This window comes from Psittacula echo, assembly GCF_963264785.1.
Source record: "Psittacula echo genome assembly, chromosome: 4".
NCBI lineage: Eukaryota > Metazoa > Chordata > Aves > Psittaciformes > Psittacidae > Psittacula > Psittacula echo.
The window spans coordinates 66,265,343-66,291,821 of record NC_137738.1 but is presented as its reverse complement, the minus strand read 5'-3'; the positions used below and the strand labels follow the sequence as shown (position 1 = coordinate 66,291,821).

General features: G+C 38.0%; 1 protein-coding gene across 1 annotated transcript in view; it reads right to left on the bottom strand.

The window, feature by feature from the left end:
* Positions 1–1,114: 1,114 nt before the first annotated feature.
* The window catches only part of MMS22L (MMS22 like, DNA repair protein), a gene marked incomplete at its 3' end in the record, with an annotated part of 92,168 nt that continues 66,803 nt past the window's right edge, over positions 1,115–26,479 (bottom strand). The window contains exons 15-24 of the mRNA XM_080614650.1: positions 23,947–24,097; positions 19,345–19,487; positions 18,435–18,577; positions 18,123–18,282; positions 16,260–16,429; positions 8,138–8,349; positions 5,824–5,990; positions 4,320–4,416; positions 2,965–3,132; positions 1,115–1,196 (exon numbers count right to left, since the gene is read on the bottom strand). Of these exons, the coding sequence (XP_080470776.1) occupies positions 1,115–1,196; positions 2,965–3,132; positions 4,320–4,416; positions 5,824–5,990; positions 8,138–8,349; positions 16,260–16,429; positions 18,123–18,282; positions 18,435–18,577; positions 19,345–19,487; positions 23,947–24,097 (1,493 nt within the window). The remainder of the gene's footprint in view (positions 1,197–2,964; positions 3,133–4,319; positions 4,417–5,823; positions 5,991–8,137; positions 8,350–16,259; positions 16,430–18,122; positions 18,283–18,434; positions 18,578–19,344; positions 19,488–23,946; positions 24,098–26,479) is intronic.

Genomic DNA, 26,479 nt, shown 5'->3' with positions numbered 1-26,479 from the left:
CAGTTGTTGCCCTTTAAGGGCAAACTTACCACTCCCAAAGTCCAGTAAGCAGTTGCAGAAATAGAGGTTATTGAAGGAAGTGAAAAACCCGAATACCACAGTCATTAATGAAAGTTTCCTGAGAACTTCAAGGGAAAAAAACCCCAGACGTTACAGGGCTAGAGCTGTCCCAAAAGGTAATCCATAACACAGCAAAATATCTGAAAAGATCCAACTTTCCAGGGAAACAGGAATCATTACAAGCTTATAATCAAATGGAATAAATTCCCCAAACAAGTTGTTTTCTCTGGAAGTCTGTCCTTGATTTTTTTTCCTCACACCACTTACTTAGACTAGGTATAAGTTAAACGGATAATTAACAATGTCATGACTAATAAAAAGATTGTGGGATCACTAGAAATTATGGGTTTATTTTAAGAACACAGTATTGAAGAGGAAAAGAACGGGAAATCTGAACCTACCTTTTCTTATATTAACCCACACGGACAACAGAAGAGATTTTACACTGGAATCTGAAAGACTTTGATGTTTTAATACAGGTGGAAGGGTAAGACAGCTATATACATTTTGTGCAACATATACACAAGCCTTCTCTTAACAAACAACAGCTTTATCATACTGGTGCAACTCCAGGTGAACGTACCGCATTCCACAAGTTCAGTACTTAGAGACCACTGTTGTTTCTCATTCTACTAAAACAATAAATTAGAAATTACAAATTTATGATTTAAGAACATACTGAATAGGATTTTCAAAAGTACAGTTTTAAGAGGGTCAGGTCTCAATGTGAATTGAGTTGTGAAACTACTTTGATTCTCATGTGTTGCAATACAGGCCCTGCTTATATAGACATTTTAACATGTAATAAATTTGCTGTATCTTTCAATTACCACTCAATAGTATATTGAGAGTTCTTCTTCAGATGCATGACAACATTCAAATAACACTAAAGTTATGAAAATTAATACATAACCTGGGAAGAAAAACCAACAGAATTGATAAATATGTTGCCATTGTAAAGATAAAAGACTTGGCTAGTGTGTTGTAGAGTGTAGTTTTAGGTACCAACAGTGTCAGAATGTTGAGGAGGAAAGGATTAGTCACCAGCACACTGCTAACCTGTATCATCTTCCAGTTTTTGTATCTCATTTTGTCCAGCCTCTGTGAGGTAAGATAAGAGTCTTTTATAGGCTTCTCTGTTGGAAAAAAAAAAAAGAAGAAACCAAAAGAAGGCAACGTTATTTAAATAATCTCTCACATCCTAGGAGTAAAAGCACATAATTCCCAAAGGCATTGTTTACATATTGGGATATTAAAACACAGTAGCTCCCCCCCATCTATTGAACTACGTGTTTTGCTGTAAATTTTTAGCATTACCAGGTGGCTTGCATTGCTTATGGCTAGAAGTGTAATGAAGATGCTTAGAAGTCTACTTGCTTTGCAAACTGCTGTGAAATATTTATTTTAAGAACTAATTTCTTAAGAAGTTATTTCTCACGAATAATTTCTCAAGAAATTATTTATTTTAAAACATGGAGTTTGCAAATAAATCCTAGGTGAGATGATAGGCATTTAGACTTCATCACATTTGCTATTTAATTTCTGTATGACAAATAGCTCTGTGACTGATACTACAGCACAGTGATGTGAGCTGCTGGCATTAGGGCCGCAGACTGGAACTGGCGCAGATTTAGATCATCATTCCCATCAAAGGGCAAGGACTATTTTAAAATAAACCTGGAATTCAGAAAGGGACTGTCACTCAAGTAGATTTTCCAGAAGAGTGCATATGTATTGACAACACTTTCCACCTTAAGTTCATTTGAATACTTTCCAACCTAGACAATATAATTATTGTTAAAGTAAAGTACTGCCTCTGACATTTAGGTCTATTCTAATCATCTATCTATGGCATGAAATATTAACTTGAGCAAACAGAACTGTAGTTTTCATACTAGCTCCTTGCAGTAATAACACTGGACATCACTGCTATAAGCAGCTAATACACTTCTGAACTTTTTTTCTTTTATATATACACACACACATACACATATATATAAATGCAGGTAGTATGAAAATCCTGCACATAATGGTACTGTAGTTTGACCTTGGGTGAATTCCCTTAAATAAAAGCAAATGTATTCCTTGGTAGAGGATAATAAAAAGTGAATAATGTGGTTACAACTGATTTAAATACATTTTTCATTAAAAATATTAAAATTAATAGTGTGACTACCCTTTACTGTCTCAAGAGCTGCATTCTCGCACAACTCTGTCTTTTGGGATTTTTATAACCTGGGCCCTGCCAACATACGCCTCAAAGCTTCTGTAGCCTGAGGTGGGACTAGGATCTACCCTTTGAGAAGTCCCAGTGTGTGCATCACCTCATGTGCTGTTTCTTCCTAATGCTACATGGATTCACAAGTCAAATAGTCCTGTCCTAAGTAAGTTCTTGGAAGGCAAACAGAGGAAGTGTGACCCTGCTGTGCCAGTTGTTGAGAGAAGGCCAGCCTTTCCTGGATGCCCACAACTCTTGTATGTTTGTAGTATAACAGAGCTCTTGAAATCAAGCTATGGGTATTTCTTTTCCAAACATCTCAGATCATACCTGATTATACTGTAATTTTACATAAGAACCATAAAGTTCTCCAAAACAGGGACTGACAGGAAAATTCTTTGGAGCAGGAATTCTTTTTTAGTCTGTTTTGCAACATACAGTACAGCAAGCAGTGGTGACCGTCCCATAAATTCTACTGGTCTTGTAAACCCTTGTATCAAAACATCTCTGAAAATACTTAGCATGCAAATGGCCTAAAATCATGAAAGGCCTGTGTGAAGGGAGATCTCTGGCTAAATACACTTGAAAATCATTTTGGAGTATCTGTGCTGCTCTCTAACACTGCTTTCTTTCAAGAGAATAAACCTCTATTGCTCACTATCAAAGAACAATAACAAAAATCAAACCTCTGCGCAGTATTTCTTCCAAGACCTTGTTTGTGCTCCGAATCCTTCAGAGACTGTGTGATTGTGGGAATCAGGCTGGTAACTAATGTCTGATCCAAGACCGCCACTGTTTCTAGTATGCTGAAAACCCGGTGATCGTACACAGCAGTATAGTCCTGGATAAACTGCCTGAGGGGGACACGGAGGCATTTAATGCCAGGTCAAAACTAGATGCAGAGAACATGCCAAGAACAACTGAAGAGTTTAATCAGAACAAGCAATCTGGCTGTGTGGCAATTTTCATATTGTTACACTGAAATACTCTACATGGAATACTTTCTTTAAACAAACCCATGCTTTTGAAGGCTAATGCTAAAAACCCCACACGTTTATTTTCAAGCAAATTGGCAGACTCTGCTGCTGTTTCTCCAGGGCTGCCTTGTTCCAGAGCACTTCAGTCTGCAATGTGTCTGAATGCAAAACTAAGCCACGCATTATTTAATAAAAAATAATAATTAAAAAAGTAGAAGACCAACAAAACAAGAGATCTATATTCAAGTCTGCAGAAATAATGCTGGCATTTCTTATATACCTCCACTGAATCTTAAGCAGGGGACAGCACTGGATGGATGGAAGTGCACCCATTTGTCTCCCGAGGATCTGAGGCTTTTAAAGATCACAGATTACATTGAAATCAGAAGACAGACCCTAAGGATGACACATCCCATGAAAGTAAGTGATACACCCTGTACAGACTGGCATGCCCACAAACAGCCATTCTTCTTTCAGTGAGTCCCTCTGGAGCTTTCATCTAGCCATGACTCAATACAGCACTAGTGTTTAAGTTTCCTCAATGTCTTTCGGACTGAGTTCGAAACTCTTTGCTGTATCCATGTGAGAAACAGGATTTATTTTGCAGAGGTAAGGAATAAGTATAATTTACATTATAATAATCTATTATTTATTGGTCACAAAATCAAATAATAAAAAATTAAAACAAAAGCTAAGCTTAATATACAGGGATTTAATCTCCATTTTATGCACTTCAAATTAGGCATGCACATCTTTCACAGTACCTAACGCTGATCATCAGCATTCAGGAAGAGATTTTCCCATTGCAGCAGCACCACACCTCTACTACATACCTTTCAACACAGCACCTGATCCATGAGAAAGCAGGTATGTTTCTCTCTTTTACTTTTTTGCTCTTATTTGGCCAAGCTGTGTTTAAAACCAGTGCCAAACGTAGCGTTATTTAAATACCAGAAACAAGTGACAATGCAGTATGTTGCGGATAATTAGCTATTTTAAAAAACATGTTTGCTGTCAATTGGCTTGCAGGAATTTCACTGCCAATTGGCATATTTTCTGGTTACCTAAATACAGAAGTCAGCTGGGTGGCACGCTCTCCTCCTGACCCTGCTTGGCAGCCTTCTACCATGCACTGTACAATGTCAGTAGATAGTTTTTTAACTGTAAAAGAAAAATCAAAAGATTCACACAGAGCTCTTGAACTGACCATCTGGAGAATGTCTTTCATGAAGACTAACATTTTTAAATGAGAGGAAAAAAATGGGGTTTATCTTACTTTGATGCAAGGGAAACGACTGTGTGAGCAGTTAGTTAGACTGGCTATAAAGAACAGAATGAATCACAGATTTATGCAAAAGTCTTATTTTCACCACCATTATCCTTTAAACATACAGATTTTTTAGTACACTATGGCCCCTTTAAGTGAAAGCAAAGAGACACCACTTAGTGGAAATAGAGATTTTATTTAAATTTCAGTTCTGTTTGTATTCTTTAATCATTTCTATTTGAATGAAAGAAAAGCAGTTGTGGCATTATATCCTGCCCAAAGCTATAGAGACCTACTCCTTACTTTTAATGGTGGGTTGTTCTGAAATCCACCCTACCTTTTCTGGGGGGGGAAGAAGCCCCCTAAAACTCCACTATTTTCTTCCCCTTAATTGTTTCAAAATAATTATTAAGTTGCAAGATGCAGCCCTTCCTTTGGAACTGGGCAGCAAGGATGTTTCTACAAGGGTGCAGTGGAGTCCTGCCCAGGCAGGCAACGAGCTGGTGGCTGCAGCCGCACAGCACATTCAGCTTATTCTGCTCCACAGCACATTGCAAAAAAGGTACTCTCAGCTTCAGGCAGATATGGCTGCGATGGCAAAAGGGGGAAGAAAGGTGTGTGATGATTCAGCCAATTTCCTAAGCATATCTTGTCCTTGAAATTTTCACAGACGAGAATCAAAAAGTACTTTATTAGATAAAATTCCCAGGAGAAGTCAGAGGTGAATCCCCATTTTGCTTAATGCCTCTGCTGGCAGCAAGAAGTGGAAATTCTGAGCTTATGCACACATGCACATCCATTATACAACTGTGGGGTGAACAGAGTGCTCCATTTTTTAAGCAACTAAAAATAAAGAAGATCTCACTACCAAACAAAGCATGCTAAAAGAAGAAAGAAGACTCAAAGATGCCTTCAGAGAGCAACAAGCTACTTTTAATCCATTTATGATGCCTCTATGGGGAGAACATATGCTAGTCTTATTTGGTCTCAAACCTTTAGGTGTCAGAAAATTTCCATGGTTACTAAGTCTGGGAGAAATGAGATGGGGAGTATGGGAAGAATGGAAATGCTCTTCAGACTCTTCACAAGTTGACCATTAGAGAGCAAAAAGAGGTAGGACTTCTCTGCCTCTTGGAGAGAGGCATCCCAGCTAATAAAAAAACAAAGCTTGTCCAGTTTATCTGGCCAACGTATCCCATTCACGTCATCTAAGAGTCTTAAATATTGGTACGAAAGATGCTCTGCAGTTCAAGAATCTTACAGGTGTGCAGGGATGTATTTAAAGCAAAGAAGCAGCTTACCTTGTAGCTCGTTAACCAGTACCAAGCATTTCAACACAGCCGGGAGAACTAAGTCAACGTCACATAGCTCAATGCTCTGGGTTCTCTGAAGTACATCAAGAATGAAAGCAAGAACTGAGGCCAAGCGAGGAGGTGGAGCGTTGCCTTTGAACTGCAAGTAGTTTTCACTGGGAAGACAAAGCAAACCAGAACAAAATCTATAATTTTGTTATTTCCATTCAATGCAAGCACCATATACCTTACAGTAACTGGGATATTTCAGCAGGAGGCCTTGGGTGACATGGTTTAGTGTGGGGTGTCCCTGCCCATGGCAGGGGGGTTGGAACTAGATGATCTTAAGGTCCTTTCCAACCCTAACTATTCTATGATTCTATTTCTATCTTTATCTAAGCTCAAATAATGGCTTCTTTGTCTTAGTCTCAGCAATGACTCCCAATTTATCAGAGGACAGTGATGCCCTCTGACTCTTCTGGGGAGAGGGAAGTGAGAAATAACAGCTATCAATTATACTTAAAAACACAAGTTTGACTGCAAAAGTTAAAATAGAAAAGCTTCATAAAATCATTGAATAAAGGGAGGAATCAAGATTCTAATACCCTAAAATGACATCCAAAATACAACTGTTGTTCAACTGCTTTATTTAGTTTTATGTGCTTTTGTCAACTCACAACCCAACTTGTGGTAACAGATCTGCTGTTATACCGGTACTGTTATTTTTGTCAACAGTATGTTGTAACAGGAAAGCCAATGTTTGCTTTTGCTCCTCCAGAATTAACACAGTCATCTCCAGTATAAAAATTGTCCCAAATATTAAAAGGTGACCTGTTAACCTGCAAGAAAAGCAAATTCTGACTTCGTGCATAGTAAGTGTTCCAATTTGAACAGCTTGATTTGATATTTTTCTGCAAAAGGATACAAGAATCTGAACTACTGTTGATTTCACATTACAAACTAGTGAAATCTGAAGACAGTAAGTTTAAATTGAAGTGTTCAGGAGAGAAGAGTGCAGGTAAAAAGAACACAACATTTATTCACCAGTTAGCAAGCGCACTCCCAGAACCTTAAAGAAACCTTTTTAGATATTTAATATTAGGTACCACCAATACTCAAGCAAGGCATGCATGTTTACCGAGCAATGCATCAAAACCCACCATGCTTGTTAAAAGTGAGGAGTGCTTCTACAACTTTCAAAAGAAACCTGACTTTCAGGGTTCTGAGTATTTCATTGCACAGCTTCAGAGCACTGGTATAACTTGGCAAATGAAGGTTGTAACACTCTTGTATTTTTATATATGGCTAGTGAACTCTGTATGTATTTACATATAGACCTAGTGGCTGCCTCCTGGCCACCCAACAGTTTGTAAATCAGACTGGTGCTCAGTTCTAAGATTCTCCCCAGATCACTAAGGAACATTTAATGTCTTACAAGTCACCAAGTGCCATTACAGTTTCAGAACTTTCTTTCCACTCTCAATCCACACATGCATGCACACATTCAAACCAACTTTATTAAGATGATGAAGCTTGAGTGTTCATAACTTAAAAATACATCAGAATTAAGACTGCAAAATCTTAATTTATTCCCTTAATAAGTGATAATACAGGCTTTATTTACAGGATTCCTTATCATATTTGCCTAAGATCAACACTGAAATTCCTTTAATCAAAATGAATACAGACTCTTCAACAAACAAAAATACAATTACCATGGATAAAAGCAATAACCATATATTTGAAGGGGTTTACTTCCTCTCCCAACATAGTACGTACAGCTTGTTCCCTATTCTGCATTGCATAAAACAAAGCTTCAGCCTTTCAGCAGCAGGGAATCAGCATTTAGAGCTGCTGTTGACATCATGCGAGTAGTGACAGCACAGTGAACAAGTACTGTCTCCCTGCCTTTACGTCTTCCTCTTCATTCCCACACACCAAATTTTGCATTTCTCCTTTCCAACTGCAAGCACTGCAACTCTGTGACCCTAAATGCAGCCTGAGACACAAATATATGATGATGTATATTGCAGTGTAACTTTTCTAGAAAAATACTTGCTTTTCATGTGATCCCATGTGATATTTTTTCTTTTAGTCCAGGATCTTTACCCTCAATGGCACTCTCACTGGTCACCAGATCTTCCCAGTTTTACTGTCCTGATGTATAGATGTTGTCTTTCCTTTGCTCCCTGCCCAGCAACTTGGAAGCCTTTCCCACAGCCAAACTATCAGTTAACTGAGAAGAAAACAGTGGCATTCTCTTTCCCCTTAGCTATTTGTGAGATCTGAATAAGTGATGTTTTTTTACTTCAGTGGTCCTTACTTTATGACATGCAAAGTGGTCTTCCGTAGACGGAGCATCTGGGCAGCTGTAATGAAACTGCATAAAGCAGTCAGCATTGGATGCTGGTTGGCTCCAAGCACAGACGGAGAGGAAGGAAGAAATCGTCCAAAATAATGCTGAATAATGCTCCCAAGCAGTTGATTTAAATAGGCACCCTGTGTTTGGGACTGGCAACATATAAAGGACAGTCCCTGTAGAGGAAAATGAGAAATAAAAATAAATGAGAAATAAAATAATTTTTTAACACTATTTTTGAATAAATCTTTATTTAACAACTGAAGTTGTAAAAGTGGGGTAAATACACACTCTGTAAACTGCTGCACACAAACAAACAAGCATCAGTAATTTGCTGCAGATATGATGGTCTACAAATGAAGAGAGAGCCAGGGAAAGGCTTGCAAAGAAGACAAAAATCTTCTACTAGATCAATTAATATAGCGAAAGAAAACCTTTGGGACACACAAGCTCCCCTTCAAATCTGAAATAAAAACTTGGCATTTCAGACCTGAGAAATCACCTCTGTGCCCAAGAGATCCTAATTTCTTTTTCAACCCTGTACGTGGTCTAACAAAGTACATTAGTCAGGTAAGATTTATGAAGGGAGAGAGAGAGAGAGAATACCTCATCTGTTTGTAAAGCACCATGTGAAATTTTTGCAGGAATGACATAGCAGAAAAATAAGCACTTAGAATAGTGGTCTGACAAAAAAAATCTTGCTCATAGCATGAACAAATTAGAGTAAATTAGGCACCATTTATAAGGGATTTAGAGGTTTTTAAAAAATCTGTTTAAGATAAGTCTAAATCTGCTGTCATTTATTCAATATAAGCTATATTGATCCAGAGAGAAATCTATAATGAAAGTGCTTGCCCAGAAAGTGCCTAGCTGAACACTACCTGTAGTTATACCACATATACACGGTACATCTCTGAAGAAAGAGTATTCTTGTTACTGGTACAAGCTGCTGTGAGAGAAAGTTAAGAGTTCCTTCCCCTTCCTTTGATTGCTGAAAGGAAGAAGAACAAAACACTAAAAAAAAATAAAAACCTGCTGTGATCTCCTATCAGAAGGGTCACAGTCAGCGGCACAAACAGAAGGCTCTTGAGAATTCAGTTTTCACAGTAGTTTTGTCCAACAAGAATAATGGCATAAAAGAAGTTCAAGCATAGAGTTCCCTAGGCAGCAGTACTTCAAACTCCCACTAGCATTGCAATTCAGACTCCAGTTGTGGTAGGAGGAGTACCTGCCTGAATATTGATGCTTGCTGAGGTAAGCTAACTCCCCTAATGAAGGAATGAATAGCTCACGACAAGCTGTAATACAAGGAGTATTTCTGTAGCTTTTCACATGGGACTCCCTCCCCAAAAACGTTTTCATTTACACTTATCTGCATGAACATGACAGAATAATTCTTTCAGAAAAAAAAGCAGGCTGAGACATAGCTAAGGGTGTTCTTGGCACTTCCTTGAAATGGGCAGTTCCCACTTTTGGTTCCACAGTAAACAAACACAGGAAATATGAACTTTCAAGGAATGAGGTGCTTCAGGACATGCCTGAAGCCTTGCTATAGGTGGCCTTCTTGAATATGGACACATCTGGTTAGGGTTTAACTTCCCATAATTCTAGAGCTCCTGAATAATTTTGGTGAGTCCTAACGATAAAAGCCACACTTCCTGAACCGGGGCTTTGATCAGCAGTTCAGGTTCTCTTCTCCTTTTGTGCACATGCGGCAAAATTCTGTAGGGAAAAGCAGCTGCTACTATATCAGAATTCTTAAAAACACTGCTTGGCAAGCAGGCTCAGCCTGTTACAGATGACAGATTATTTAGTATGTAAGGCTGAGTGTTTGGTGTTTTCAATACGATGTTGCAGCAGGCATGAAGAGTTGCTGCCTGTGCTTTCTACAGTACAGCACTTTGAAAAAGACAGAAAATATTCCATAGTCCCAAAACCAGAACCGGCAGTCTTTAGACTGTTCTAACACTACAAGAAGAAAAAAAATCTGTGAGAAAGAGTACCAATCTATCTGATAAAAGGGACACAAAGAACATTACAACCTTACAGAGGACACCTGTGGGAATACATGAAGAACATAACACCTATGAAGAACTAACAATAATTACTGAAATGAGACAGTTCTTCAAATTGAAGATCAACAAATGCCACACAGTGTCAAGAAAAGAGGGAAGAAATCAGTTATTATTAAATAATAAGAGTTACTATTTTTAAGAAATGATCCCAATTATCCTTAATAGGTGCATTAAATAGTAAACAATATTAGAGTTTAGATTATCTGAAGGAACACTGAATAATTTTTGCAGATCTTCCAATAGTTTCAATTGAAGATGGAGCAACAAACCTAGCTTGACCCTTTGTAAAAGCATTTTCATTTTCTGAGTTGAAGTAAACTGATTCTAATTTCTGGAGTGGGGGATTGGGAGAGATGCAATATGAAAAAGAAGGAAATTATTAAAGGGAAAGCAAAACAAAAACCCACCACCAACAAAACAACACACTGTCAAGAGCATTACTTGAGAGATACTCTTCTTGACTGGAGAGTTAAAAAAGGACACAAGTTAACTAGTGATGTTTTTTCTTTAGTTATCTGATGAGGATTGAGAGGGCTCTGGAAATCCTGTGAGGAGAGCTGTTAACTTGTAAAAAAACATTATAAAAGAAAACACCTTTCTTTCTGTAAGCTAATCTTTTCTTTAGGAAAGATTCTAGGTTCCTTTTTGATGGGTCAGGCAGAGATGCTGCCTCTCAAAAAAGGTCTAATTTTTAAAGCTACATAGTAATAACAAAATTCTCACTTGAAGAAGGATCCTCATAATTTTTTTCTTAATGAAAGTTACAAGATCAGCACTAACAGCTTCCAAGATATAAATTCAGTTCTTTTTTCCAGTGATAAAAGTTGCCTTCTTTTTTGTTAGGAGCCAGAAAAACACCCCGAAGCCAAAAAATCCTTCTCTTCTACATAATAGAAAAATCCACACATCAGTCCTTACACAGGAAGGGCACATCTACAGCACCAAAAGTCTTCAGGGAAGAATCATCACACATTTGACCTGATGCTTCTACTGTTCCCTTAAAGTTTCCAGAAAAGAACTTGGATTTCTCTTTTGGACAAGAAAGACCATAGCTCAACACCGTGTCCTTTATTTTGGACACCGTGTCCTTTATTTCGGACTCTCCTTTTTCTTACAAAGTGCAAAGAGCAACAGACCTGCACAAGGTCTGACAACGCCATATCCCAAGTGGCACAAGGGATAAATTACCAACACTGCACAGTAGCCGCAAATCTCCGAGTATAATGGCAAAACATCACAGGCAGTGCTGGCCAGAGATGTGATTACAAGGAAAGAACATGGAACTTTCTTCTTTTAAATCCCACCAGTAAGTAACAGAGATGAAGGAAGCTACTGTTCATGTGAGAGAGAAAAGAAACACATGCTACTGGACTGCAGTTCTGGACCAGAGATCTGAAATCAGTCACATCTGACCCCTAGGACAATCCCTACAAAGCAGACGGACTTTAAAGGCTTGATAGAGCCGCTCTCCTTTTCTTAACTATGTTCTTTAGCTATCTTCTGAGGTTAAAAAGAGAAGGGAAAAAAACCCCAAAGAATTTTTAAGGGGAGCAGAGGGGCATGACAACATCTGCTCCTCATTTTAGCAGAAAGGCAACTGACTCCTGTGTGTGTTCACTGCGGGAACCTTTTGTGGCCAGAGCTGCCTCTTTCTTCTGATTTATCCATATATCTGTAAATCACCTGTGGAGAGCGAAGAACCGATTAGTATGGATTACTGGAACTATTCACTGCAGAAATGCCAAGCTATCTAATGATGACTTATAATATCAGTCCTGCTGTTGGAATAAATCTGCTGTTCACCAATTAATGTTGTACAATTCCTATTAAACACACACTATAATTCACAAAATGTATTAATAAGCTTGCTCAAATATCGGACCACAGATGTGGCTCACAGGAGGGCTTTTAAGGTCTGATCTCTGACAACTGCTGAGCCTGCACAGAGCCATTAAAATCACTGGAAAATGTATGTGCCAAGCACTACTTAGAATTAAGCTCTTTCAACACTCTCCTGTATTTAGACAGCAATCAACCATCTGTATTTGGACAGGATCAATGCTGATAAATCAAGCAGTGTATCTTATCTTTCCCATCATTACGTATATTACGCTTATTCCATGCACCCACACAGTATTCTACAAGATACATTTAAACTATTATTTCTTCTCCAAAGTAAGTCCTGTACACCGCTTCTGTTCTTTTCCATATTACTGATAAATATGTCCTAAAATTCCTTAAAATAATTCCCCAAAAAATCCATCTAAGCGCAATCTCAATCTGAAATTTCCCAAGGTAGGCTTCAGCAATCCACTATCACACAAATCATCTCAACTTCTTTTTTACAGTGACAAAATACTCAGTCTTAGATTTTACATGTCTCACTATCTTGTATTTAAGAACACTTCCACAAAACTGTAAAATGGCTGTTCATTCATGTTGTTGATGTTTTACATTCTGAAGTCCATTATTCAAACAACTCTGAGGACAAATTTGATACTGTACCCCAACAAAATCTTTCATAGGTCATCAAATATTACCTAAACAGATGATGCAAGTGAAAGAAATAACAGCCAGACAGTAATCCTTTAGGCAAGAAAATAAAAATACTAGTTTAAAAGCTGCTAGAACTAAGCTATTTTGACAAGGCAACATCAGTGACTCAGTTTGAAGGAAACTTCTAGATAAGCTCCATGTACAGTGGAGAATAGCCCAGTTGCCCAAGAGCTGTCAAAAGGCAGACCTGTATAGCCCAGATTTATATATACAGTAAACACAAACATAACAAGTAAATACAGGCAGTGTGAATTGAGGAGAGAGGAATGCAATGGCTGGTCTTAATTAGTGCATTTGACAATTATTTGTGCTTGTTAATTAAATTTGAGTTAAACAAAGCCTGTTAATTTTGAGCTATGAAATGTGTAGGTTTGGGGTGGTGAAGGAAGGTGAGACAGAGTCACCAGTTTTGATGAATTGGGAAGATAGCAATAAACGATGCTGTTGGGGGAGAAGGAGCTTCGTATGATGTCCTAAAAGATGAACAATTGTAGGGTGACAATTATAGGATGTTCATGACAGGGTGATGAACAAAGGCGATGTCCTCTCACAGCATAGTACAGTGACAACACTATCCTTGTTTTTCATCCTGCTGCCTAAGTTGTGTGGCCAGTTGCATTACCATTACACAGGGTATGTGACTGTTTGGCGAATCTTTTTCTACACAATTCAGGAATTGTATAGGGTTTCATACCATCGATGCATCAATGAATGTGTGACATTAATTACCTGCTACTAAGACTGATTTCAAATCCTTTCAAAACCCACATAAAAGGATCAAATAAACCACATTAAGATTAGTTACTAAAAGCTCTGGAAAGAGGGGAGTTTTGCAAACCATTGCTTGCAAAATTATGTTTTCTGAATATTTAAGGAGGTTTTCTTGGACAGAGGAGCAGCCCAGGCTGAAAGAGCTGAAGAAGGAGAATTCAGGACAAGAAAAGCAGATTGAGAAGGAGCCTGGAACTTTTCAGAGGGCTGTAAAAAGAAAAAAAAAGAAATAAAAAGACCTCTGAGTAGAAATGCTACTCAAGGGCTTTTATGCTCTGACTATGAATAAAGAATCTGCATGTATAACAAGATATTTTGCACGGTGTCCAAATTCCTATTTCTTTATTTTCATGTAACTGCCAAAGGCTTAAGTTGTAAACTGGAGTATTAACAGGGACAGAGCTATAGAACAATGTTTGTCTAACATTATGGTGGGTGAATTAAGGCTCCTGTACTAAAACACCACTGCTCCACCTCCATGAATGGGCACCAGACCCAGGGCAGCCACCCAAGGAGAGTCTGATCACACATTTCACCATAGAATTATAGAATAGAATCATAGAATAGGGTTGGAAAGGACCTTAAGATCATCTAATTCCAACCCTCCCTGCCATGGCAGGGACACCTCACACTAAACCATGTCACCCAAGGCTCTGTCCAGCCTGGCCTTGAACACTGCCAGGGATGGAGCATTCACAACTTCTTTGGGCAACCCATTCCAGTGCCTCACCACCCTCACAGTAAAGAATTTCTTCCTTATGTCTAACCTGAACTTCCTCTGTTTAAGTTTGAACCCGTTACCCCTTGTCCTGTCACTACAGTCCCTGATGCAGAGCCAGTAGTTTAAGTTAGTCAAGGTGGGATTACTCCCAGAGGATGCTGGTTCTCCACCTTTCCTCCCACCACATTTACATGCTTTCCCTCTCACACACAGTGTTTCATCACTTTTCTGGTTTGGGGTTTGGTTTTTTGTTTGTTTGTTTCCTGGGCTAGTTACTAGTTGAATCAGCTCACAATTTGCTATTCACAGAATTATTAAAGCAAATTAAATGGGAATGCACATGAGGGTGAAAGGGAATGAATTTAGCCCTAAGCCAACTTAGCTGAAGCCAACTGTGAAACAATAACCTGAGAAGTCAGAGAGAGCCTAGAATCCAGTTGATCTCAAAGGAGTTCAGAAGCAGTCCTAAGAGAATTTAAAACTGATACTAAAATATTTTCAAGTTGATTCTAAATTGGAATTTTTCCCCTTCTCAATTAAAGGGGAAGAAAGTATTTTGGAATGAATGAAGCATTTTGAAGCTCTTAAAAATGTTGCAACTTTGTAAATACAAACAATTAATAAAATGTAGAAATTTCATATTGAAACAGGAAAAATAAAGTCTTCTCCTCTTTGTCTTCTTTTCCCAGAAGCTTTTGTCAAATTGAAGAATTACTTGTTTTCTAGAAGTAGCAACTGTCTAAAAGAAACTATTTGGTCAGTAAGATCATCTAGCTTAGCCAGAAAGCACATGGACTATGCAGCAGACTGCTGAAGAGTAGGACAGTGAGGTCAGGAAGTCAGAGACTGAAAAGAAAACAGGAAACAAAGGTCCACAACACTTGGACTTCAAAACAACTGGAGTGCTTTCATCTTAAATCTACATCCATATGTGCAGACTACAGAGAAACAGTGCTCTCCGACTGAAATCCTAAATTAGCAAACAGACAGTCACACTCTGTAGTAATACCAGTGTCCAGATGGCTCTACATGTATATAGCTTCTGAAAATACCTACAGAGCAGCAAATAAAAACATATTTTGCACATCATTATATAATCATATTCACTTCCATATGACAAGCCATCGATCACAGTGCAACTTTTAAAGGAATAAATCCAAGGGATGTTTAGACTGTCACCCCTGCATTGTTTTACAATACAATCCTGTAAAATGATCAGTTAAGACTGCAATCAAAATGAAGACTAAGAGTGAATGGAAAATAGTAAGCAAAGACCCAAGGATTTACAAGGAAAATCATGTCATTTATTTTAAAAAAATATATTCTTTTCTCTTCCTCACCAGAAAGATTTAGTCTTTTTCTACAAGCCTCACAGTTTCAAGAGTGACAGGTAAGTTGAGGGAAGAATAGGAGGAATAACAGGCAAGAAGGCTTTAGTCACGTAAGTGTAAGCAGCAGGAACTTGATTCAGGAAAACATATTCTCAAACTATTAAGATAAAACAGTGTCATGACATACAGAGAAGTTTCTTTTGTTCCTAAGGGCAATGAAAAAAAAAAGCAGTTCATCTTTAATTATCCACAGTTAGCCAAGTCAAGGATGATTTAAAACATCTGTTTGCCCTGTCATCTCAACAAGTGTCTTGCTACATACTAAGATTATTTGATCCACTGCTTCAGAAATCTCTCACATCAGACCAGCGTAAACAGCAGGTTGGCTAAAAGCTTTATGCATAAAGAGATTAGACTAGCAGCTCTGAAGTGTACCACAGCATAACTGCATGTAACAAGAGGAAAGGGTGGCATTTTTCCTTCTAATTCTACAAGAAGAAAAAGCTCCTCTTGCTTCTTCTTTAAATTCAGTCAACGCTTGTTTTGATTAGGGAAAAAGAAAACATCTTTTGCAATATGAATCTTTTCCTGAAGATACATTTGTCTGCTGATAATAGAGTTCAGATATTTACCTGAAGATAAAGAGGTAGGCTTTCCTGGATGGAAGACAGCAAAGCCACAGGCAGCTCCTTGTCCTGCTGGAGAACAGAGTGTGGCAGCAGTAAGCAATCCACGATGCGGAACAAGAGGTGCTGTGCTTTGGAAGTAGCCAATATTGGTGCCCAGAACTTTACCAGACAACCTGTTGAAAAAAACCCAAAAAAACCCCCAAAAACTGCATGAAATCCCAAAGGAATTTAAGTCCCATGTACTCATTCCATGGTATTCCTTTAAAAAATCCCAGTCAAGATAACCCAAGTCCATTTACAGTTCAGCAAAATGAAAGTACTAAATTGATTCAATACAAGTTTCTAGGGAAGTGAAGCTGCTTTAGGAAAAGTACAGTAATGCTGAAGAAAGGATAGCTTCCCACATCCATACAAAAAAATTAACTAAACTTGACACATAACACTGCTGCAATCAGCACACGTGCCCTTAAAACATTTACCTTACAGTGTGCGTTCATCACATTTTTCAGAGTGACCCTGCCTTTGCCCTCTCTTCACATTTATCTAACACTGTAGCCATATCAGCAACTACTCACACAGCAATTCAATGTTAGGAAAACATTATATATCTTTCAAAATCTCTTTAATGCATCTAATTCAGAAGACTAAAAAGAATGTGGGGCAGCCAACTCCTTTAAACCAGTATGGTTTCTCCAGAACTTTGTCACTCCTAATTCACAAATGAGAACCTCAAAGAGCATCGTTCTTGTTTTCAACATATTAACTTCTCACATATATAGCTCTGAGCCAGTTTTAAGATCTTCTTTCTGAGTTGCAAAAAAAATGTAAAAAGATATTGATGTGTAAATACTCTAACTTTGAGGAATAACTTTAATGCAGGTGAGATACAATTTTTCTCGAGAAAATAACTCTATATATCATATGAGTGTTAACTATACAAAATACAGATTAAATAAAACAAGATTCCCATGTAGTAGTTCTCACAGATATCTTAACTTTATATTTAATTAGAAGCAAAAAAAGAATTTTGCTGGGTTGAAAATACAGGAATATCCCAAGAAAATATGCTTAAGACTTTGAAAATAATGAAAGAGCAAAAGTAGGCTGGTACAAGATATTATTAGTCTATAAAAGTCATTCATTACCATCCCTAAAACCAATGCTAAACAACATTAACCTTGTGGAGTGAAAGAAAACACAATGATCAATCATAGAGAAAGAGAACAATCACTTAACAATACTTCTAATAATGTTGTTAAAGCTTCCTGCTTTGAAGGAAATGTGCTCATTCCAGCTAGAAGTACTCCTTCTACTATCACTGCTGTGATGTAGGGGACAGCAGAAGACAGTCTGAACACAGGAGGGAGGTGTTTAGATTTGGTAAATTTCTTGCTCTATCTTTATAATTTAACAAGCCCACAGAAGGTGAAGAAGTGACTGAATCACACCCAATTGGGTTTTTTTTTTTTGTCTTTTAAACCTTCATTATGTTTTCTTAACTAAAAAGAAATCCTGTCATAACACTGCTTCACTGTCGTGATTGTTTCTGGTTTTGTTTAGGGAAACCAGGTGGTTTTCAATAGAAAAAGACATGAAAACATCTTAAATATTGATTTACAATAATAATTTAAAAAAAAGCAACACAACAAAAAACAAGGAGATTAGGTATCAGGATAAAACCCAAAGAAAATAAGTGGAAGAAAATTAAATATCTAACTGTAACATCTTGGTGACTTTGCTTTTTTAAACCATTAAAATGGACAGCATATATATATATATAAAATTATTATATATATAAAAATATAAAAAGTCACATTTTATTGATTCTGTAAAACTATTTCCTAACAGGGGTTGCAAAATAATTACCTATGATCCGATATGTAAGCTGCAGACCTTCTGGAGGTCCTTTTACTTTCAGGTAAGGTTTTACATTCTTTAATACATCACCTAAATACTCCAGAGTCTTTGCTACCATGGCAGATTTCTCGGGGAGTGTCTGAAGGCTGCTGTAAGTTCTACCAACAGCCTGAGAAAACAAAAACACTGAAATAAATACAAATGAAATCACTACATTCTTATGAAGTTTGTGTGATTATTTTCTTTCTGTACATGCAAAAATCTGACATAAGTTCCTTTTCACTAAAATTGTCCTGTGAGGCTAGCAGAGATGTACAGTACCTTAATGAATTGGACAAGAGCATTTTTAGGGTCTTGCTTGAAAACTGACTCTTCTACATGAGCCTTTGAAAGAATGTTTTGTACTTCTGAGAGCTTGAAGATCAGTCTTGTCATTTCAGTCAGCTGCTCCATATAGGCTTTCCCTAGTTGTTACAAGAGAGCACAGCAGTAAATATAGTGTACAGTTGTGCTTTCCAATTTATCTTAGTTCCAAAATAATAAAATGAAACATGCTTTCAAAATGTCTACAATACAAGGATTCTGCAACAGACTGCACCTCTCTACACAAAGAATGTGTGTCCAAACTAGATATTTTTCTAATACAGTTGTAAGAGAATTAATAGTTTTACGTATGGATAACAAAGTCTTTAATTTCACTGATGGCTTTCTTCAAAATCTACAAAATGTGTATTAAAAACAGTCGCTGGAAGACGTATTTTACAGATAAGTAGAACTGCACTGTTTTATAGAAGAAGTGAATAAGTATTGCTCTAAGAAAGCAAAATATCCAACACAAAAAAGGGAAGAATTAATTGCAACTTATTTTTTTTCCCTTGTTTTTTTCTTTCAGGTAATTCACAGCATGATTTCTGACTATTTACTTCAGATTTTCACTTTTTTCAGAGCAGTTTCTCCATGGGGGAAAAATAGCTTGTCTCCTTGGGAGCAAGTTTTTGTTCTTTGCTTCCAAGGAAACAAGCTCTTTTATCTTTGTTTGTGATAAATTTGTCATATGCAGAGCAGGCAAACTATCAATAAATAGCACAAGCGGCGAAAAGAAACACATTTTGTAATTAGGTAAAAGTAAAGGAATACAAACAAAAATACATTTTGTAATTAGCTGAAAATGTTTGCCAGTTTTGCAATATAGAATCGCTACTGCAAACATTAGGGAAATGTGAACACTTACCAACTGTTCGTTCAGCATCTGTCTTGGCCAGCATACCACTTGGTTGATCTATGAACATTTGCAAAACGCATCGAAACCAAGAACGTACTGTCAAAGCTTCATAGGATGTATATCCCATACTAGAAAAAGCTTCACACAGCGCACTGCATGGGTAGAAGAGGAAGAAAAAGGTAGAGATCTAACAAAAGTATGCAAAAAAGTGCCAGAGTGGCTCATTTTGCTGCAGACATACAGAAACAGGGCACAGAAACAATTAGAAATAAAGCAACAGAAAGGCCAACTGGCATTCCTTTTGCGTACTCTACAGACTTTGCTTACAATATCCTGATGACCAAATACAGAGAACATGATAAATTTGGTAATGCCACACATGGTAATATAAAAGCATATATATATACATGCACATGGTTTTTTGCTACATAAAAACAGAGGGGAAAATTCACACAATGGGAAATGCTTATTCTAACAATGGATAATTTGAGAATATGATCTAAACTGACAATGTCTGGCACTGGAAATGGTTATCTGAGTCAACCATGAACTTTATATTGACACTGCTTTAGCTACTCCATCCTTTCAGACAAAGCTAGCTCAGGTGCCCCATGCTACGCTGAAGTCTGCTTACTTCTAACCACATAAAAGATGAAGAGAAGGTCTGCTTTAGCAAATAAAACAATATGTCATCTTAGAAACAGATCAAAAAGAGAAATGAGAAAGTAAACTGCTACACTTGATGTACACTTACAGAGGTACGCATTTTTGTACGCATACACACACAAGTGTGTATATACATACATATATATATGTACATTCCCACACAGCAAACTTGCTGCATATACTTTTAGTCAAACATAGCCAGGTGTCAGGTTGGAGTCAATGGCACCATGAACACTCAGTGCACAATCCCTGAACTCTACTGTTCAGTATTCCCAAAGCTTTACTTGCCTCACCACCATGAGCAGCTGCTGTGATCACATTCTCCCAAGCATACCCGCCCCACATCATTAATTCTGCAGAAATCCCTTGATAACAGACAGCAGGTCTGTTCTGCAACCTTATTCCAGTTCCTATTGGACAAGCTCCATGTGTGCTTCAGGTCAGTGAAATTTCTTCCAAATAGTCACACCTTTCATGTGAGAGATTTCCTCCCTGGTCAGTCCTAAGTGCTTCAATTTTAATGAAAAATGCTGTACTCTTTTTCTTGATATATGTACATATAAATCTACTTATTTTCTACTGAATTTTTTACTCATGCTTGCAAAAGAAAATCAGCACAGGCCCATATGGGAACCAAACTGGATTCTGCTTCTCACATTAATAAAGTTTTTCTTCCTGTTTCATTTAGTTAAAATCAGTGTCAACTGTATATTTTGACTGTACATCCGTGCTGAGGTACTATGGACAAAATAAATAGACCAAATGCAAGCCAATAAAATATAAGAAACGAAAATCAAATCCCAGCACCAAAAAACCAGGACGCCTATGGACTTAATGCTCTTTGCAGTAACACATAAACAATTCCAGCCTTATGTAATCTTGATGTGCACAGCTAGCCTACTTGGCCTCAAATGCTTACAAAACCACTTCCTGCTGTAGTCTCAACTCTCGTTTCTCTTGCTTACTGGTAGGTAAGCCACTCAGGCATCTTCCTAAAACTAGAGAGGAATATGCTCCTAATCCTTAAGAAAGCCAAGAACAATAACTACCTGCCAGAATCATGGCAAGTGTTCCTTTTAAACCAGTGAGCTTATACAAATGCCTGAAGTTAGTTTAGACCAGTTATAATACTATCACACAACAGATATCTGGAGAGGAACTTCTAGGCATAACTGCAAGAGAAATGCCAAAGCTTGTGTGGATATTCCCAGAGCTTGCAGGGTACATAACAGTATCAGCAACAAAATAATCTTTTTACTTTTCAACTGAGAATGTTTGATGTGAAAATTATCAGAGCGCAGTAACAATGAAGTCTTAAGATCCCAGCACTTAGATACTTTGATAACTTTTGCTCTACAACTGCCTAAGGTAAAGAAGTACATGAATCATGCCACAAAAATCTGCCATCTTATTAGCATATAAGAAAATGTCAGTGTTTGAAGTATGATACCTCCGCCTAATTCTACCAAAAAAAGTCTTATTTTAGGTACTCATGAGGAAATCCAAGCACCTTACAGCTCTGATGATGAGGTAGAAACATACCTTTGCCTAGTCTCAGATACTTCAGTTTTTAAGGCAACTGATAGGGGATAGAGACAGTTCTCCTCGGGGCTGGACAATCTCAACCCCAACAAAGGGGGCAACAATATTTGCCTCTGTGTGAGTGCTTTCTGTCCCATGCTTCCAGCAGGGAAGAGATTCATAAAAGTGAGTGAGAACATATGAGAGAGAACCAGGAAGAATGAGAACATGCACATGTAAGCAAAAGACACCCTCAACTATGGAGTCATGATTTCTCCTGCTAGTTCTCTCAGCATGGATCCAGCAACCTGACTTAGAATCATAGAATCAATTAGGTTGAAAAAGACCTTTAAGATCACATTTTCAGTTACTTCACGGCACAACCTGCCAGAAGAGGGCAAGGGCCTCTTATTCCTTTCTACAGCATTATTTGGAAACAAAGGTTTGAATTCCGTAAGAGTGCAAGACCCACTTAACTTGGGTGTTACAAATGTAATCAAGTAACAGACCCCAGAGAGCTGTCTTCAACACTAACTGCAGTTTTAGATGAAATTATGGCAGCAGGGCTGTATGGGGAAGTCAGTACTAGCTACATGTGTGTGCTCTGCACTTGCTAATGCAATCGTGCCCCAAAACACCTGGGAACAGAGTATTTTGGCTGTGGTTCCAAACAAAGTAAATGTTACCTCCGCCAGCATAGCAATATATCTGTGGATACATATATAAGAATGTCAGGTGCTTAATTAATGTTGCTAACAAATACTTCAGTAACTTTAAATCACTTACTTGAGTGTTTACTGGGGAACTGGTAATTAGCCTTACGCACCTAAATTATACCGAAATTCCAGTTTAGGCACTAAATTGTTTTTCTTGATCTCTCCTGAAGAGCAACAAAATTCAAATTGTAAATGGATATTTATGTGCTTAACTCCTATTTCATTCAGCACGTGCTAAGTATCTGCAACCTTGCATGAAACTCACCCTATAAAAGATCATACAAGAGAAATATGGCAAATCAGAAGACTGAACACTTCTTTCCTGAGCTCCAAACTGATACATGAGCAACTAAATTCTATCTTTTAACATCTCCCTGTGAGAAGGCCATAGCCTCATCTGTGCCCATCACTTTACTATATCCTGATTTACAGCTTTGCTCCTTAGTACAATACGTACCCTAAAAATGTGCAATATTTTTCACTTTCAAATACAGCCTGACATATAAACACTCTTTCTCTCTCATCTCTCACCTCCCCTGCTTCCAGAGCCTGATTCAGAAGCAGGGTCAGGAAAAAAAAAACCAACACGAAACACCACAACAACCACTGCCACCACCGTACATCTATCTTAGGTTCCTAGAGGATCACTTAAAGCAAATAAAGTTTCTCAGGTATACAAAAGTCTGACTGGACAGCATCCTGGGCAAACTTCTCTAGTTGGCTGAAGCAGAAGCTTGTACAGAAGCATTGGACAAATTAGACTACTTGATCTTGAGAGTCCCTTCCAATCTAAATAATTCTGTGAGTCTGTGAATATTCAACATTGGCATGAAAAAACACAGAAATGTGATATACTCTCTAAACCTATTATTTAATTTAAAGCATCCATTTAGCCAATCTCAGAAACCTGAGCTACATGAATGTTAATATGCACTCAGAAAGCATTCCAAGCTTGTCAAAAATAAGTTTCAATGCATGCATTTCTGCCCAACCTATCCTCCTCAGCTTCCTGCAGAAGTTGCTCGTTTTGAAGAAGTCAAGATATTTAAACAATGAATACTCACTATATAGCATCTTCAGGTTTCTGTGACGATGTTTACCTTGACATTTTATGAGAAGCTTTAAGTTTTTGTGTGAAGTGTAACTGACAAGGGAAAAACAAGTCCAACTCTTTAAATTTACCAAGCACAACTTCAAGTGCAGCCAGGCCAAGAGGCTACTTCCTTGCCACACTATAACAACTTTGCCCAAGCATAGCAACAGTAGAAGAGGTGGATAACTGTAACTATGCAAATTAAAAGAGGTTATGGCTTTAGGCATTTCACTTTGAGGCATTACTGCTTTTCATGGAAGTACCTCTCTGAAGATACTGTCTAGGTCCCCATTTTCTAGATCTGTTAGTAATACTGCTGTCTCCACTGGGAAAAAATAAGTGGCTTGCAATAGAAAAGACAAATAACACTTTCAAAATACTTACCCATTTTCCTGACAAATTTTGAGTATCTTTACACATAAAACCCTGAACAGACCACCTAACACAAGTAACACCCACTGTTCCCTGTGAAACATCACAAATGATTTCAAGAATCCTAGAACTTAAGCAAATGCAAAGAATCTGGACCATCTTAATGAAACGTTACTGTTTGAAGCAACATTTTCCACAAGCCTAATGAAAGTACTGGAAGAACAAGTAGTGGCAATTTTTCACCTGTTTTGAATTAGGTGACTTAGATATCTTGACACCAGCTGAGGCCACACCATGTCATCCCATCCAAACAGCTGCATCATTGATAGAACGGGCTGTGGCTGGAGATCTGATAGGGCTTTGCTGGGTATATCCAAAGCTAAGAGAGTGAAACCTGATTTTAAAGAAAGAAAAACATTGCACCACGTTAATGGTTTCTCAGTACATCCCTGTTCCACTGAAAAGCATTCTAAATTAATTATAATTAAGAATGCAGAGTCTGGAAGTACCAGAAATCTCAATTAAAACTGGGCAACTATTCTAACAGACAGCATTTGTACACATGTTAAAATGTAGTCACTGTCCTGAGGAGCTGTCCTGGGTTCAGCAGTAGCAGTCATTTTTTCTCCTTCTTAGTAGCTGGTACAGTGCTGTGTTTTTGACTTTCGGCCTGGGAACAGCGCTAATAAAACTGATGTTTTTAGTTGCTGGTCAGAATGTTTAGTCTGACTAAGGACTTTGTGAGTCTCATGCTCTGCCTGACTGGACACTTGACCCAAACACCTCACAACCCATCGACCGATACCTCGCCCCCACCCAGCAGTGATCTAGCCCTTCCGGGTAACTCCCAGTTACATCCCGGGCATGATGTGCTGTGGTATGGAATACCTCTTTGGCTAGTTTGGGTCAGGTGTCCTGTCTCTGCTTCCTCAAGGCTTCCCCTCCTCCCTGGCAGAGCATGAGACTCACAAAGTCCTTGGTCAGACTAAACATTCTGACCAGCAACTAAAAACATCGGTTTTATCAGCGCTGTTCCCAGGCTGAAAGTCAAAAACACAGCACTGCACCAGCTACTAAGAAGGAGAAAAATGACTGCTACTGCTGAACCCAGGACAGGAGCTTTTAAGTCAACATGACACAATGAATGCAATGGAGAGAAAATGGATCCAAACATATGCAATTTTAAATATCTTCAAGATTATAAATCCTGAAGGCATAGCTCTACCACCGATGCAATAAAAAACGTCTTAAAAACTTGCACTTTTTTGTCTTCTTGGCTTCCCTTTCTTGCTTCCATCCAGCATTTCTTCCCTTGTACATACAAGTACTACTGTGCTTTACAAGGTTGAGTTTATTTATTTGCTTTGTTTTTTTCATACACTTCTTGCAGTGAAGAACTATACCCGGAAAGAATTCACTCAGTAAAAGCTGGTACCTGTCCTATTTTTAGAACACACTTTCATGTATCAGAAGTTACTGTGCAAATAAAGTACTATGGGCAAGCTTATTCATGAAAAAAGGATCTTCATATAACAGCTGCAGATCTAGAAACTGGGACAATACTTTGAGCAGAGTTTTTGCTAATTTTGCTGTTTCTGTTAGCTCTACTATGGAATCTGTATCTAACACTACCAGAATAAAAGATACAGCACGTTCTTTATGCTACAAATGATAAATGCATTTAAGCTCAAGAAGAAAATGTAATCTGAAATGTTGAGCTGTTATTAGGTTATAGGAAATGAGAGGCATTGAATGAGTTAGAAAAACTGACTTTGGAGGGCAATGAAATAAAGGAGCTCACTAGTTCCCACATTCTCCAATTCAAGTTAAATATAAATGTAATATTAATTTATTAAAATAATGATTTCTAAACCTGCATGCATTTGGAAGCTGACTTTGAATTAGGCAGAAAAAATTGGTTTTCAGAAAAAACAATGACGCTATTTTTATTAATAGTATAGGGACAGACTACCTTAAGCTATGAAAGGCTTCAAATTTCCTTATGTGCCCCAGAATGAAAAAGGGCCCTACAGAGTTCCTGCTCTGCCTTAGGTGAGGAAACAATTTGTGCCAGCCTCCTTCCAGATTATCACATTGTTTCTGCAGCATCAGCCATGCCATGGGTAGGAGAGAAACAGGAGACAGGAATGAAAATGTTAGTCCCAGGCTATTTGCCTGGCAGGGGGAGCAGGAGAGCTGTGACAGCCGCTCTCTCCTCTGGGCTGCAACCTCTAAGGCAAGAAGCTAACACAGCATGGGAAGGGCTTGCCTTCCTCTGTAGTACTGCCTAACGCATCTCTATAAAGAAGGTCACAACTGCACTCCCCTGCTTCTAAGTGGAGTTTATAATAGGTTGTTCTTCTTGCTGTTTCACTGTGCTAATATAAAATAAAAAGATATAACACTGTAGGAAATGAATGAAAGTTTTGACATTAACAACCTCTTCCTTTGATTTGTATTGCTGTTTCCCATACATGCTTCACCAGTGTGAGGCCACTACTATTGCACACTGTTTCTTTCATTAATGTTACCTACTAACTACTGCAGAGCTGCTTCAAATGAAGGGTCTTGCCACTTTTCTATCACTAACTCGGTACTTCTGAGCTTGTAACTTCACCCAATTTATACCATGATGGGAAAAAATACTATATATTTCACTTCTCTAAATTTTAGTTAAATGGATACAAGATTTCATTGTAACGACAGAATACAATGCTAGCTACTGAAGTTAAAGATCAAACAGGTATTTCTTTCTATTCACTACCATGCTGACTCG